The following is a 16,719-nucleotide window of genomic DNA, read 5'->3' as shown; positions in this document are numbered from 1 at the left end:
ATGTTACAAAGTATTGAGTTGAACGTTTGTTATTGACCAAGTACTTATTTTCCACCATAATTCAAAAATAAATTCTTTAAAAATCCTACAATTTGATTTTCCTGGATTTTTTTTTTCTTCATTTTCTCTCATAATTGAAGTGTACCTATGATGAAAATTACAGACCTCTCATTTTTTTTTAAGTAGGAGAACTTGCACAATCAGGGGCTGACTAAATACTTTTTTGCCCCACTGTATGGTTATCACCTTAACAAATCAGAAAAAAACCCAAACAAATTAAATTGCAAGTGAACATGCATTTCCTGTTATGTGTACAGTCAGTTTTGCATCTGTACACCACACACAGTGGCGTTAAAATGAAGCAGTCAAGATGTGGTTGTGTTGAAGACTTTCAGCTTTACAGCAAAGGGTTTAACAAAAATATCACATTCACCATTTAGGAATTAGGGCTATTTATAGTCAGAGTTGCCTGGGTGTCTTGCTGGCTTTCTTGTATCATCCCTCAGTTTTTGAGAACTGCCTACACCAGATTGATTTATTTTACAGTTGACATAAATAAGGTCCAAGACACATTTATTGACTTGGAAATGTTCATTATCCATCCAACCTGTCTAAAGAAAGCAGCTGTAAAATGTGTGTTTGTTTGTTCTTATTAAAATAATCCTTATTTTTATCTTGTCCAATTGTTATTTGTGGCCTGTGAAATTGGAGGGACTGTATACAAGTAGCTGTAATTCCTAAGTGGGTAGTGTAATATATTTTTGATAAGCCTCTTGACATAAACTTGAAAGTCTACACAAGAAGGACATCTTGATTTAATTAATTTCAACTCAACAAAAATACTCACTGTCCAAGTACTTATGGACCTGATTGTACATATATTTGCGTGAATAGTTTTAAGGGTATTTGCTCTTGGTTTTGTCTGTGTGGATTATTATGTCTGTCTTCAGTTTGCTGTCATAGAACTTTGTGAATTTATGTCTGCTTTAATGTCTGTCAGTTACAGAAAACTGGCATTGAAGTGGCATCCTGATAAGAACCCAGACAATAAGGAGGAAGCAGAGAGAAGGTTTAAAGAGCTATCTGAGGCATATGAAGTCCTCTCTGATGGTAAAGAGATTTCTTTTGGCTTTTGCATGGAAATATTTTTTTCTTTTTTAACTTAATGTATATATATATGATGCCTGGATCTTTCGAATGCACTCACTGTTAAAGTGTTTGATCTTTTTGGTTCCTCCATCTCTTGCTGACGTCTTCTGTGTTGTGAAGTTCTCAGAGGACAAGGCTACTTTTTTGACAGCCTTAGTCAAATTATAATTAGGAATCAAGTCTGTGATTGCACGAGTCACCTTTGACAGTTGCCTTGTATGAGAGAAATCACTTTTTCAAGAACTACAGAAAAGCAATACGTACATCGGTATCAGAAGGGCGTTGGTTGTAGAGTTATGAATTAACTCAAAAGCACATTTTTCCAAACCTCAAAACTGTGTAATGTAGTTATTAATGCCTTCTTGCACTTTATGATTATTTACGACATACATTGCTGGTTGTGTAATTATATTAATATAAGGATTGTTTACTGTGTGTGACATCCACCATAAATATACTTAGCAGATATAACTCCTCAGACTGATGTGGTGTTAATCTAAACCTGTGTTTAAAAACACACAAAAAAACAAAACACTGAGCTGGTTGTATTTCTTGAGATTGGTTTGTAACAATAAAGGATTATGTTGAGTATTTCCTTACGATTGCATGGAGTTGGGCTCCATCTTTTTGTTTGACTCATGGACTATTATTAAACTAATTTTGTTACAAAGTAATTACCAGAGGTGACTTGAACATTGTTCTTTGGTCACTAGACTTGATATAAATCATCCCAGTATTAAAGTCTAGTTGTACTTGCATCAAACTGGACATAGTTGGAATTTAATTTTTGCAAGGTGGAGGTACCTGGGAATATTTCCTTTGTGGTGGTGGTGTGTGTGTTGTTTAAACTGTTTCTCCATCTCGGTAAACAATCCTTTTTCTACTACAGAAAACAAGAGGAATATTTATGATCGATATGGCAAAGAAGGCCTTTCAGCGGGAGGTAAGGGGGTTACTTACTTACTGACAAACTAGCATATTTACATTGTGATGGTGTCATGAAAATGACTGATAAGAGTAGTTGCTTCTCATTTGGGAATGTTAGGAATTCTCATGCTGTACAGATAGTTATCTACTGCTTTTGAGCAGCATATGTTCAAGTGTAAAAAGTCAGTTATATTTACAGGCCACCAGAATGAACTGAAATACTTATTCAAACTGCATGTTAGCATTTGATGATGTAAAATATAACATATAGGGTGTTTTCAGTGTTTTTTAAAATTCTTTTATAAATTTTTAAGTTTGAATCATGTTTTTGATGGTCCTGTTTTGCAGGAGGCCATTATGATCACTTTGGCGGTCCCAGCTTCACATTCCGTAATCCTGAGGATGTCTTCAGGGAATTCTTTGGGGGCAGAGATCCATTTGCAGATTTATTTGGTAAGTCACTTGTAAGTCCTTGATATTGGTGGCATCACAGTGTGTGGAGCAATCCCGTTCCTGCTCTCGGAGGTGCTGAGGGGATTTCTTGTTTTTTGTAGAGTAAGAGAGTTGGCTCCTGTGGGTTCACCACCTGTAGAGGGGGCCATGGGGGTCGGGTGCAGAGAGGATTGGGTGGCGGTCGAGGGCGGGTGGCCCGGCGGCCCGGTACATGCTCACAGCCCCTGGCTGTTGGGACGTGGAATGTCACCTCGCTGGGGAGCAAGGAGCTTGAGTTTGTGCGGGAGGTTGAGAGATACCGACTAGAGATAGTCGGGCTCACCTCCACGCACAGCATGGGCTCTGGTACCCAACTCCTGGAGAGGGGTGGACGCTTCATTTTTCTGGCATTCCCCACGGGGAGAGGCGGAGAGCTGGGGTTGCATTGCTTATTGCTCCCCAGCTCAGTCGCCATGTGTTGGAGTTAACTCCGGTGAACGAGAGGGTCGTGTCCCTACGCCTTCGGGTTGGGGACAGGTCTCTCGCTGTTATTTCGGCCTATGGGCCGAGCGGCTGTGCAGAGTACCTGACCTTCCTGGAGTCCCTGGCAGGGGTACTAGATAGCGCTCCGACTGGGGACTCCATTGTTCTCCTGGGGGATTTCAACGCCCACATGGGCGGCGACAGTGAGACCTGGAGGGGGGTGATCGGGAAGCACGGCCTCCCCGATCTGAACCCGAGTGGTGTTCAGTTGTTGGACTTCTGTGCTAGTCACAGTTTGTCCATCACGAACACCATGTTCGAGCACAAGGGTGTCCATAAGTGCACGTGGCACCAGGACACCCTGAGCCGGAGGTCGATGATCGACTTTGTAGTCGTATCATCTGACCTTCGGCCACGTGTCTGGGACACTCGAGTAAAGAGAGGGGCAGAGCTGTCGACCGATCACCACCTGGTGGTGAGTTGGATACGCTGGGCGGGGAGGAAGCCGGTCAGACCTGGCAGGCCCAAACGTATCGTGAGGGTCTGCTGGGAATGACTGGCGGAACCCTCTGTCAGGGAGGTCTTCAACTCCCACCTCCGGGAGAGCTTCTCCCGGATCCCGGGGGAGGTTGGAGACATGGAGTCCGAGTGGACCATGTTCTCCACCTCCATTGTTGATGCGGCCGCTCGTAGCTGTGGTTGCAAGGTCTCTGGTGCCTGTCGCGGCGGCAATCCCCGAACCCAGTGGTGGACACCGGACGTAAGGGATGCCGTCAAGCTAAAGGAGTCCTACTTATCTTTGTTGGTAGGTGGGACCCCAGAGGCAGCTGACGGGTACCAGCAGGCCAAGCGAGCCGCAGCCCGTGCGGTCGCAGAGGCAAAAACTCGGGTCTGGGAGGAGTTCGGGGAGGCTATGGAGGAGGACTATCGGTCGGCCTCGAAGAGATTCTGGCAAACCGTCCGACGCCTCAGGAGGCAGAAGCAGCTCTCCACCGGCACTGTTTAAGGTGCTGGTGGGGAGCTGTTGACCCTGACTGGGGATGTTGTTGGGCGGTGGAAGGAGTACTTCGAGGATCTCCTCAATCCCATCATCACGTCTTCCGAAGAGGAAGCAGAGACTGGGGACCCAGAGGCGGACTCATCCATTACCCAGGCAGAAGTCACCGAGGTGGTTAGAAAGCTCCTCGGTGGCAAGGCTCCTGGGGTGGATGAAAGCCGTCCTGAGTACCTTAAGTCTCTGGATGTTGTGGGACTGTCTTGGCTGACACGCCTCTGCAACATCGCGTGGCGATCGGGGACAGTGCCTCTGGATTGGCAGACCGGGGTGGTGGTCCCTTTGTTTAAGAAGGGGGACCGGAGGGTGTGTTCCAGCTATAGGGGGATCACACTCCTCAGCCTCCCCGGTAAGGTCTATTCCAGAGTACTGGAGAGGAGAATTCGACCGATGGTCGAACCTCGGATTCAGGAGGAGCAGTGTGGTTTTCGTCCTGGTCGCAGCACACTGGACCAGCTCTACATGCTCCATTGGGTGCTCGAGGGTTCATGGGAGTTCGCCCAACCAGTCCACATGTGTTTTGTGGATCTGGAGAAGGCGTTCGACCGTGTCCCTTGGGGCACCCTGTGGGGAGTGCTCCAGGAGTACGGGGTCCGGGGTCCTTTGCTAAGGGCTATCTGGTCCCTGTACGACTGCAGCAGGAGCTTGGTTCGCATTGCCGGTAGTAAGTCAAACCTGTTTCCAGTGCACGTTGGCCTCCGCCAGGGCTGCCCTTTGTCACCGGTTCTGTTCATTATTTTTATGGACAGAATTTCTAGGCGCAGCCAGGGTGTAGAGGGGGTCTGGTTTGGGAACCACAGAATCTCGTCTCTGCTGTTTGCGGACAATGTGGTTCTGTTGGCTTCGTCAAATCAGGACCTTCAGTGTGCACTGGGGCGGTTTGCAGCCGAGTGTGAGGTTTCCGGGATGAAAATCAGCACCTCCAAATCCGAGGTCATGGTTCTCGACCGGAAAAAGGTGCTTTGCCCTCTTCAGGTCGGTGGAGTGTCCTTGCCTCAAGTGGAGGAGTTTAAGTATCTCGGGGTCTTGTTCACGAGTGAGGGACGGATGGAGCGTGAGATCGATAGACGGATCGGTGCAGCGTCTGCAGTGATGCGGTCGCTGTGTCGGGCCGTCGTGGTGAAGAGAGAGCTGAGTAGGGGGGCAAAGCTCTCGATTTACCTATCGATCTACGTTCTGATCCTCACCTATGGTCATGAGATTTGGCTCATGACCGAAAGAACGAGATCGCGGGTACAAGCGGCCGAGATGAGTTTCCTCCGCAGGGTGGCTGGGCGCTCCCTTAGAGATAGGGTGAGGAGCTCGGTCACTCGGGAGGAGCTCGGAGTCGAGCTGCTGCTCCTCCACGTCGAAAGGAGTCAGTTGAGGTGGCTCGGGCATCTTTTCCGGATGCCCCCTGGACGCCTCGCTGGAGAGGTGTTCCAGGCACGTCCCATTGGGAGGAGGCTCCGGGGAAGACCCAGGACACGCTGGAAGGATTACATCTCTCGGCTGGCTTGGGAATGCCTTGGGGTTCCCCCGGAGGAGCTGGGGGAGGTGTGTGTGGATCGGGAGGTCTGGGCGGCTTTGCTTGAGCAGCTGCCCCCGCGACCCGACTCCAGATAAAGCGGAAGAAAATGGATGGATGGATGGAGAGTTGGCCTGAAGGGAGTCTTTGAGTGGGCTGTAATGCAACAACTATTATTAACTTCAGAATTTTGACTGGTCCAAACTGTACACTGTGGCCCGGGAATGCTAAAGTGTTTCTGAGAGAAAAGGAGCATATTGAAACATCAGGACTGTCTTCTGTGGTGTAGAAATGGGAAAAACTGATCATTAGACACAAGAAAGCTTGTGTGAATCATCACAGCACTGCAGTGTGCATCAGTGAAGTACTCAGAACTGCTGGGTGTTGTGCAAACCACAAAATGTCAAACACTGAAATCATTGGCTGTGTGTCGACATTTAACGCGTACCCTTCAATAAATCGCATTTTGATGTCTTTGTACTTTTCTGTGTGTGCGTGCGTGTGTGCATGCGTATAATACATTTGATCTGTATTGTCCACTTTTTATCTGTGTGGAATCTTTCTTCAGATTTGTTTTTGGCACAGGGCTCAGTGTGGGTCACCAGCAGCAGGGGCAAATTTATTCCATTGAAGTGTTATGGTGGTGGCTGTTGGCTTCTCAGTTGTTCGCCTGACAGTAGATTGTTGTGTTAAGCACAATATGGTAATGAGAGTTCTGTGCTTGGCCCTGGTTGTCTGGGTTCAGCAAGGCATCTGTACTTCACCATGCGCCGCTCTAAATATGGAGTCTGCACGCAGACAGAGGATGGATTTGAGCTTCTACATCACTCGACTGGAATGCTTTCAAAAATAGCTTCTCTATTAAAACAAAAGTAGATGCAATAACACTAAGTGTGTGAGTCTGCATGTGTTACAGCGCATGTGAAGTGTGGTACGATGTGAACCCCTGTGACAGATGTTTATTAAAAAGATGTCAGACGTAATATTTAAAGTTGGGCACTTATTGATGAAAGTGTTTTTATGAGCTGCCTTTGACATGAAAAATATTACTGCTGTTATGTTTTTAATAATAAGCTACAGCAATCATCTTGATTTAAATTGGTATATGTCTGTATGTACAGTTCAGCTTAAAATGTGTAATAATGAGTGCCTTCCGGCATAGTTTCCTGTCTTTGTAACAACAACAACAACAAGCTTGCCACAGAACAGAGCTCTGGCTGTCTGGGTACAGAGTGGGATTGATGTTTGTTGTTATTGTTGAAGTAGAGTATACGAGGTCTGTCAATAAAGTATAGGTCCTTTTTATTTTTTTCAAAAACTATATGGATTTCATTCATGTGTTTTTACGTCAGACATGCTTGAACCCTTGTACGCATGCGTGAGTTTTTCCACGCCTGTCGGTGATGTCATTTGCCTGTGAGCACTCCTTGTGGGAGGAGTCGTCCAGCCCCTCGTCGGAATTCCTTTGTCTGAGAAGTTGCTGAGAGACTGGCGCTTTGTTTGATCAAAATTTTTTTAAACCTGTGAGACACATCGAAGTGGACACGGTTCGAAAAATTAAGCTGGTTTTCGGTGAAAATTTTAACGGCTGAGAGATTTTGAGGCGATGCTGTCGCTTTAAGGACTTCCCACGGAGCTAGATGTCGTGCAGCGCTCTCAGGTGCCGTCGTCAGCCTGTTCAAGCTGAAAACCTCCACATTTCAGGCTCTATTGATCCAGGACGTCGTGAGAGAACAGAAGCTTCAGAAGAAGTCGGTTTCAGCATTTTATCCGGATATTCCACTGTTAAAGGAGATTTTTTTAATGAAAGACGTGCGGGCGGATTGCAGCGTCGGCTCGCAGCCGCCGCGACGCTCCGCCACAGGAAAAACACCTCCGTTGGAAGCCTTAAGGACAAGTTGGAACATGTCCAGCTGTTAAACAATTTCTCATATACTCACTCCACTGAAAGCCATCAAAAGCCGCCTGGATTTTACAAATGGTTATCAACACGGAGGTGTTTTTCCTGTGCCACCACGCCGACTGCGTCCCGACGCACGGACCCGTCCGCACGTCTTTCATTAAAAAAATCTCCTTTAACAGTGGAATATCCGGATAAACCGACTTCTTCTGAAACTTCTCTGTTCTCTCACGACGTCCTGGATCAATAGAGCCTGAAATGTGGAGGTTTTCAGCTTGAAACAGGCTGACGACGGCGCCTGGGACCGCTGCACGACGTCTCGCACCGTGGGAAGTCCTTCAAGCGACAGTATCGCCTCAAAATCTCTCATCAGCCGTTAAAATTTTCACCGAAAACCAGCTTAATTTTTCGAACCGTGTCCACTTCGATGTGTCTCACAGGTTTAGAAAAAATTTTGATCAAACAAAGCGCCAGTCTCTCAGCAACTTCTCAGACAAAGGAATTCCGATGAGGGGCTGGACGACTCCTCCCACAAGGAGTGCTCACAGACAAATGACGTCACCGACAGGCGTGGAAAAACTCACGCATGCGCACGAGGGTTCAAGCATGTCTGACGTTAAAACATATGAATGAAATCCATATAGTTTTTGAAAAAAATAAAGGACCTATACTTTATGGACAGACCTCGTATTCACTTCAGTGTTAAATCTGAATTCATTTTGATGATTATTCTTTGTTATACATAGCATTATCGCTCACATTTTCTTGAGGTTACCATTACTTTGCACGCATGCTAATACTCCACAACTGCTCGCCAAAGGGGAGCTGATAATGTCATTATCCATCCATTTCTTTATGCTCTGGAATGGAGTGTTTGTATTTAAATTTATTTTTTAAAATGATACCATGGTATCATCACACAGTGTGGCTGTACTCCATTCACCAGCAGCACCCACTATGCCTCCCATCAGACTTCCTGTCCCAGGATTTATGAAGGCAGCATTGGCTGTTTGCTCGAATGCAGTATTCCAAAATGGCAAATATGCTACAAGATGGCTCTGCTCTCTGTCTGCTGTTCCCCTTTGTTCAGTGTCATCATAGTGGATCCAGCACAGATCCACGTAAGGATTTTGCACTTTACGTCTGATGCCCTGCATGTGCATTTCTCCAAGTAAAACTGGAGTTTTGTCATGAAAAGCAGATTTTTGTTAACAGTGCAAGTGGTGTGGTAGTGATAAAGTGAAACAGTGCAGGACATTGGTCATGGGCAACAGATTATATATATATATATATATATATATATATATATATATATATACACACAACCCCTGGCAAAAATTATGGAATCACCGGCCTCGGAGGATGTTCATTCAGTTGTTTAATTTTGTAGAAAAAAAAGCAGGTCACAGACATGACACAAAACTAAAGTCATTTCAAGTGGCAACTTTCTGGCTTTAAGAAATATAAGAAATCAGGAAAAAAAAAATTGTGGCAGTCAGTAACGGTTACTTTTTTAGACCAAGCAGAGGGAAAAAAATATGGAATCAATCTGACTGTCTTTTTGCAAGGAATGTTTTCACTTTTTTTGCTCTATGGCAAGATGCATTATCATCTTGAAAAATGATTTCATCATCCCCAAACATCCTTTCAATTGATGGGATAAGAAAAGTGTCCAAAATATCAACGTAAACTTGTGCATTTATTGATGATGTAATGACAGCCATCTCCCCAGTGCCTTTACCTGACATGCAGCCCCATATCACCAATGACTGTGGAAATTTACATGTTCTCTTCAGGCAGTCATCTTTATGAATTTATTTGTCCTCTACTGAACAGCACTCTGGTGAAGAAGTAACACTGAGAAGCTTCTTTTGCATATTTTGGTGTTACATGCTTTTATAAATTAAATAAAGCTGTTTCTCAGCCTGTTCATACAAACTCTTTGCATTTTGTTAGTCTGAACAAGCAAAGTCTGCTCGCCATTAGCTCATGTATTCAAGTTGAGAAAGTTTTCTTTCAGTAAACTGTACCAGAGACAGATTTATCCTGCTGCGGTGACCCAGATGGGCAGTGTGCATTTAGCGACATGTCTGCACAGCTTTAGCAAGAATGCCACTGGTGGGCATTTTGACATGATTACTTCCCACATTACCAAATGTTGTACTGAAATCAGTTATTTAAATCCTGTGGAATTCAGCAGTAGCTTTGAACTAACCAACAATGAGCTGGTCATTGTTAAATGTTACGTGACTGAAGTGTGATTTGATCCACAGCTGATGACCCTTTTGATGACTTCTTTGGCGGACACAGTCGTCATAGGGGAGCAAGCCGAAGCAGGACCGGAGGTTCTGTCTTTGGTTTTGGGGGCTTCCCAGGCTTTGGGTCTGGCTTTTCAGGGTTTGATTCAGGTGTGTACATCCTAAAAATAGCTTAGTGAAATAATAATTACTAAAATAATACAGGGGGTGCAGTATTTGTCATTCATGAATTTAATATTTATCACAGGTTTTCACTCATTTGGAAACATGGGTGGAAGTGGATTCACTACCTTCTCCTCTTCATCTTTTGGCGGCGGTGGTGGGGGAGGAGGAATGGGTAACTTCAGATCAGTGTCGACCTCAACCAAGATTGTCAACGGCAGGAAAATCACCACAAAACGGTACGTAAATATCAAACTGAGAACTTTTCACAGCTCTCTAGCTTCATCATATCTAAGCAACCTTGCGTGTGTTTTGTGTTGATGGCAGGATTGTGGAGAATGGCCAAGAGCGGGTGGAAGTGGAGGAGGACGGTCAGTTAAAATCTCTCACAGTTAATGGTAAGGAGCAGCTCCTAAGACTGGATAACAAGTAACTATCTCGACACGTGACAACACAGTTTTCACTCCTGGAAAAGAGACTCACCCAGTGGTTTAGTTTGATACTAGCATTACGCTGTCCTCCTGAATCTCATTCTGCAGCACAGTATTTGTACATTTGTATTTATTCAGTTATTTTTTTTTTCTTCCTGCAATATGTTTTTGTTTACTACAATAACTGAATTGTACCTTTGACCTCTGCCATATGCACTAAACCTGGATGGAGATACATACAGCGAGGAAAATAAGTATTTGAACACCCTGCGATTTTGCAAGTTCTCCCACTTAGAAACCATGGAGGGGTCTGAAATTTTCATCTTAGGTGCATGTCCACTGTAAGAGACATAATCTAAAAAAAAAAAAAATCTGGACATCACAATGTATGATTTTTTTTTTTATTTTATATATATATATATATATATATATATATATATATATATATATATATATATATATAATTTATTTGTATGTTACTGCTGCAAATAAGTATTTGAACATCTGTGAAAATCAATGTTAATATTTGGTACAGTAGCCTTTGTTTGCGATTACAGAGGTCAAACATTTCCTGTAGTTTTCACACACTGCAACAGGGATTTTGGTCCACTCCTCCATATAGATCTTCTCCAAATCTTTCAGGTGTGGAGTTTCAGCTCCCTCCAAAGATTTTCTATTGAGTTCAGGTCTGGAGACTGGCCACTCCAGGACCTTGAAATGCTTCTTACGGAGCCCCTCCTTAGTTGCCCTGCCTGTGTTTGGGGTCATTGTCATGCTGGAAGACCCAGCCATGAGCCATCTTCAATGCTCTTACTGAGGGAAGGAGGTTGTTTGCACCATACATGACCCCATCCATCCTCCCTTCAATACGGTGCAGTCGTCCTGTCCCCTTTGCAGAAGAGCACCCCCAGAGTATGATGTTTCCACCCCCCTGCTTCACGGTTGGGATGGTTTTCTTGGGGTTGTTCTCATCCTCGAAACATGGTAAGTGGAGTTGATTCCAAAAAGCTCTATTCTGGTCTCATCTGACCACATGACCTTCTCCCATGCCTCCTCTGGATCATCCAGATGGTCACTGGTGAACTTCAAACGGGCCTGGACATGTGCTGGCTTGAGCAGGGGAACTTGCTGCCCTGCAGGATTTTAAATCATGACAGCATCATGTGTTACTAATGTAATCTTTTTGACTGTGGTCCCAGCTCTCTTCAGGTCATTGACCAGGTCCTCCTGTGTAGTTCTGAACTTTCTCAGAATCATCCTTACCCCACAAAGTGAGATCTTGCATGGAATCCCAGACCGAGGGAGATTGACAGTCATCTTGTTTCTTCCACTTTCTAATAAATAATCATAACCGTTGTCTTCTACCAAGCTGCTTGCCTGTTGTCCTGTAGTCCATCCCAGCCTTGTGCAGGTCTACAGTTTTGTCCCTGGTATCCTTAGACAGCTCTTTGGTCTTGGCTATGGTGGACAGGTTGGAGTGTGATTGATTGAGTGTGTGAACAGGTGTCTTTTATACAGGTAACAAGTTCAAATAGGTGCAATTAATACAGGTAAAGAGTACAGAATAAGAGGGCTTCTTAAAGAAAAATTAACAGGTCTGTGAAAGACAGAATTCTTGCTGGTTGGTAGGTGTTCAAATACTTATTTGCAGCAGTAACATACAAATAAATTATTAAAAAATCATACATTGTGATTTCCGGATTTGTTTTTTTTTTTAGATTATGTCTCTCACAGTGGACATGCACCTAAGATGAAAATTTCAGACCCCTCCATGATTTCTAAGTGGGAGAACTTGCAAAATCGCAGGGTGTTCAAATACTTATTTTCCTCACTGCATATATACACAATACTGTGAAATGTTTTAGGCCTAAAACTTCTGGAAAAATAAGGAAAAACTGCTAACTTTAAGTAAAATTTGAGACTACTTTTCATTTCACAACAAAACCAGTTTCTTTTTAGTACCCAGTGCGTCACACAGTAATCATCAGATAACAAGAATGTTGATCTTTAAAATTCTTGCTCCCCTAAATTTTAAATGGAGAATTTAAAATTTCTTCAGAAATGTTGCAAATTAACCAATTTGGTAAAATCATAATTTTTAATAAAATGTCCAGTTATTGAATAATGACAAAGGTAATTCACACAAAATATGTGACGTTATTGGCACACTTTGAGGAATTTACAGTAAATCAAAACCAGTACAGCCAGTTTTCTTGAATAAATGAACATTTCCAAGTCAAAGAATGTCTTGGCCTTCAGTCACATCAGTGGTTAAGAAATTCAAACAGTACAGGTAAACTTTGTTTGGGTCACAAAATAAACTTAATTTGGCATTTAAGCAACTTTCATTTAAGAATTGGGGGGGGGGGGGGGGGGGGGTTCCAGCAGGTGTGAAATTTATCTGGAGTAGGCAGTTCTCAAACACTTGGCAGCTGTAAGAACAAGACTAGTGAGGGAGGCCACTAGCCACCCGTTACAACTCTGAAAGTTTTAGGGTCTGGTTGTGATTGGGGTCTCTCAAGTGCAATTTTTCTTATGCTTCACCAGTTTTACAGGGAAGGATTTTAATACAAGAAAATCAATCAAAATCCAGGCTCAAGTCTCCCATGTGCCTTCTGGCAAACTGGAGCTGAAATTTCTTTAAAAAAAAAAAAAAAAAAAAAAAAAAAAATCCATCCTTCGATTTGTCTAAAAGAAAACTGGCTGTGAAAATGACTTGGCAAATTTGTCAACGGGCGCTAATAATTGTATTGACTATACATTTTGTTTGACAAAATTGAAATGTTTTTGTTGTTCAGTAACTTTTTGTTTAAAAAGTGATTCATTTGCATCTATTTCTGAACATAATTTAAAATCCTATATTTAATTTAAATTTAGGCGTGATGATAAATGTTCAGCACAACTGTATTAGATGTTTAGCAGTTTTTATATTTTGTTATTCTAAATTAGGGGATTTTTAAAGTTTTAGTGACATGTCTGAAACATTTTCACAATACTGTATGACTATTTTTCATTTGGGGTGGAAATTGTCTGTTAGCAGGAAAACATGATGCTGTACATCTGACTTGCGCATGTTGTTTTTGCTCTTTCATTTGACATATTTAACAAGTGAATGATAAAGCTTAACCACTTCACCCTGATATCTTTAACTTGAAATTCACCGTGCTAACCTGTTAGCTGTTACCATGTCCATGCGTGTGTAATATGATTGGCATCCTGTCGGTCATTAATAAATTGATTATAACAATGATCACTTTTCTTACTTTTGCATTTGTTTGTGTATTTGGATTAGTGCAGTATGTTTAATTTTTTCTGCATGACTGCTGACTTCTTTACAGTTTCACCGTGTCAGGGTCTCCAATCATTAATGTGCTATATAGCGTCACACACAAAGGGGATTCTACATTGTTTGTAAAGACTCCAAAAGACAAAAAAGTGACATTTGTTCAATAAATGTAAAGTCTGACATCGTGAAAAGGTTACTCACATATTGTCTGTGTGATTAATTTTATTAGCTTGAGTGGCTTACTGTTGCATCACGTTTGTGGATGTTTGAGGCGTGCGCTTGTGCCCAATCCAAACTGCTTCACACAACTGCATTAAAGAACCCACAGCCGCTGCTTCTCATGTGCACTCACAACCCATCACATGGCTTTTGCATAATTTTTTTTAACCTACTAATGGGAACTTTTTCGGTGTAGCTGATTCATTGTCAATCTCCAGTGCAGCAGATGTGCTCTTTCTTAAAAAATAGTTTCATGAGACAAGAGTTAAAGGGAAATTTAATGTACAGTGTATTTGTAGATGTTTTGGGAGTCATCTCTTTACTTGGGGCAAACACAAATTTAATCAGCAGAGTATGGATTTAGAATGCAATCACTGTCACAGGCTAATTGTTAGTAGACAGGACAAAACACAGTAAACTGCTTCTTGTTGCCACTAACCAGGGGAACAAATCATTAGACACATTTGGTAGAGTGTGTATGTTTAGCACAGTATATGCAAAGAAACGTGAAATCACCGACTACTAGTGATGTGCAGGTGGGGCAGGTCAAAAAGTGACAAAGTACAGCCCCCTTCAATTGCCCACATGCACAAGGCTGGCACAGCTAGACTAATTTGGGTCTGGTTTACCAGGCTGCACATGCACTGCCACAAAAATGTGGAAGTCTGGCCTAGTCATTTGTCAAATGCCACAGACAGTTTACTTCATTGATAAATGTACCATAATATAGATCGCACAAACTGAAATATTAATTATAAATACATTTACAGGCTGGAAGTATCCAGTTTTTGCAAGAAAGTGCCTTTAAAAAAATTTTTTTTTTTTTTAAAGGTGCCACACGCTAAAGTGTGTGTGTGTGTGTGTAAGAGAGCTAGCCTAAAGTTAGCTTTGATAATTGCCAATCCACTAAGTGAAAAGTTGCCTGTGTACGCGTAAACACTCAGTAAACTGTGAAACCTGAATAACATTTGCATGCTAAGAGCCGTTGACAAATATACATAAATGAAATTTAAACACTTTCCATTCAAAATAGCTTGTTCACAGTACAGAAAGTATTAAGTGAATAAATAATATTAATAAATTACAAACACTGCTTATTAGATTTGTGTATGAGCTCCAACAGGAACAAATGTATGACAGCTGAGGTTCAAATATATTTGACTGTTTTAATAATAATAAAAATAATAATAAAAAAAAAAGCTAGCTCATGTATAGTTGACAGAACCAAATTTACTGGAAACTATATGGTCTGGTAATGGTTTTCACAGTTAGTTGAAAAGTTAATTCACAAATGAAAATGTTAGCTTTGCTACCGCTGACCGCCGATGACGGTCTCATTCTGTAAGACACAGACCCTCATCGTCAGAGGCGAGCAGCACGGGGAGGACGGCTGGTTAATATGTGTAAGTGGTTCACTGTATAAGCAGGTGTCTTTTATAAAGTTTTAAATTCAGTGAGATAAACATGTGCACGTTTACTTCTGTAGAGTCTTCTGTGCTCTGAGGCACTTCTGACATTTTCACCTGTTCAGTGGCAACAAGAATTGGTTTACTGAGAGTGTTTTTAGCTTGTTCCCATGCCAGTACATTAATTAGCCTGTAGTGGTATTTGCATTCTAAATCAATAATACACCAGTTAATTTTGTTTTTGTCCAAAGTGAAGCGATTACGCCAAAATGTCACAAAACAGAGCAGACGTTGAAAAATGTCAAGGTTACCCTTTAAGATCCAGATTGAAGTGCAAATGGGTGGAAACATTTCTGCACCTTGACAGACAAGGTAAGAATGAAACTACGCCCTTTTCCGTGATTCCTCATGTTGTTTTTTCTTTCATATCTCAACCCCTCCCTTCGCTTTTCTGGATTGTTTGATGGCTTGTGTTGTAAGTGCTGATAGCACCGCACACACCTTTTCAAATAAGTCTTCATTCAGATCCTGCAGGTTCATAACCAGTCAGATGGGACTCGAAGGCTTGATTGATCAGCTGACATCAGCAGTGATCTTAATTTCAGAGACGTCTGTCAAAATATAAACTGTCAGAATCCATACGCTGGTATGTTTTGTGTTGAAACTTGGATGTTGATCACGCTGACATGCACAGATAAAGATGTGTAGCTGCCTGAGAGGGTTACTGTGTAGAGAGAACAGCTCCTGTGGAATGTGCCGGCGGCCAGTTTATTTACACAAGCCTGTCTGCGTGTTTTGTGAGAGACAAGTCAGCAGGAAAGTAAAGAGCAAAAGGCGAGGCCTTTAGCTGAATGAAGTTGTGGCATTGAACCCGCGCCACAGCCCCGCACACAAATCTGTTTCATTTTGTACAAGGTGTGTGATGTCAGCCAGTGGGTGTGTTTTACCGAGAAGAACAAGCCTCATCATGTTTCTCTTAATTTTCATTTGCTTTCTCACCGCTGCTGAGTGAAGACACTGTACAGCCAGGCCCATTGTATTTGGACAGTGACATTCCCAACCCGCTCCGTACACCACAATCTGAAATAGTTGTGATGTGCTTGTGTGGATTTTTAGCTTTAATTCAAGTGGTTTAACAAAAACATTACCATTTAGGAATCACTGCTGTTTGTGTATACAGTCCCTCCACTTTCATGGCCCATAAATAAATAACTGACAAACACTAAGGATTGTTGATAACAGAATCACTTCTACAACCAGTTTTTGAGACAGACATTGGCTATACACACACACACACTGAATCAATCAACATTTATTTATAAAGCGCTTTACAGCACCGACTGGTGTCCAAAGTGCTTAACATTAAAAACACAAATTTACAAAAATAAAACACATAAAATTTTAAAACACATAAAAAAAGAACATAAAAATAACAGAACATGTCACCTCCCCACTAAGTGTTAAAAGCCAGTTTAAATAAATAAGTATTTAACTTAGATTTAAAA

General features: G+C 42.4%; 1 protein-coding gene across 2 annotated transcripts in view; it reads left to right on the top strand.

The window, feature by feature from the left end:
- dnajb6b (DnaJ heat shock protein family (Hsp40) member B6b) overlaps positions 1–16,719 on the top strand; it is an 87,880-nt gene that overhangs the window by 23,637 nt on the left and 47,524 nt on the right. Inside the window, exons 3-8 of one of the 2 annotated variants that reach the window (XM_034168212.1) lie at positions 1,001–1,110; positions 2,039–2,092; positions 2,425–2,529; positions 9,726–9,860; positions 9,958–10,111; positions 10,200–10,270. In XM_034168212.1, coding sequence (XP_034024103.1) covers positions 1,001–1,110; positions 2,039–2,092; positions 2,425–2,529; positions 9,726–9,860; positions 9,958–10,111; positions 10,200–10,270 — 629 coding nt within the window. Of the gene's footprint in view, positions 1–1,000; positions 1,111–2,038; positions 2,093–2,424; positions 2,530–9,725; positions 9,861–9,957; positions 10,112–10,199; positions 10,530–16,719 lie in introns of those variants that run through there. The other variant, XM_034168221.1, reaches the window with a different exon arrangement.

The sequence above is a fragment of the Thalassophryne amazonica genome, chromosome 1 (genome assembly GCF_902500255.1).
Source record: "Thalassophryne amazonica chromosome 1, fThaAma1.1, whole genome shotgun sequence".
Lineage (NCBI taxonomy): Eukaryota > Metazoa > Chordata > Actinopteri > Batrachoidiformes > Batrachoididae > Thalassophryne > Thalassophryne amazonica.
The sequence above is the reverse complement of the archived record's forward strand: the minus strand, read 5'-3'. Positions and strand labels throughout refer to the sequence as shown.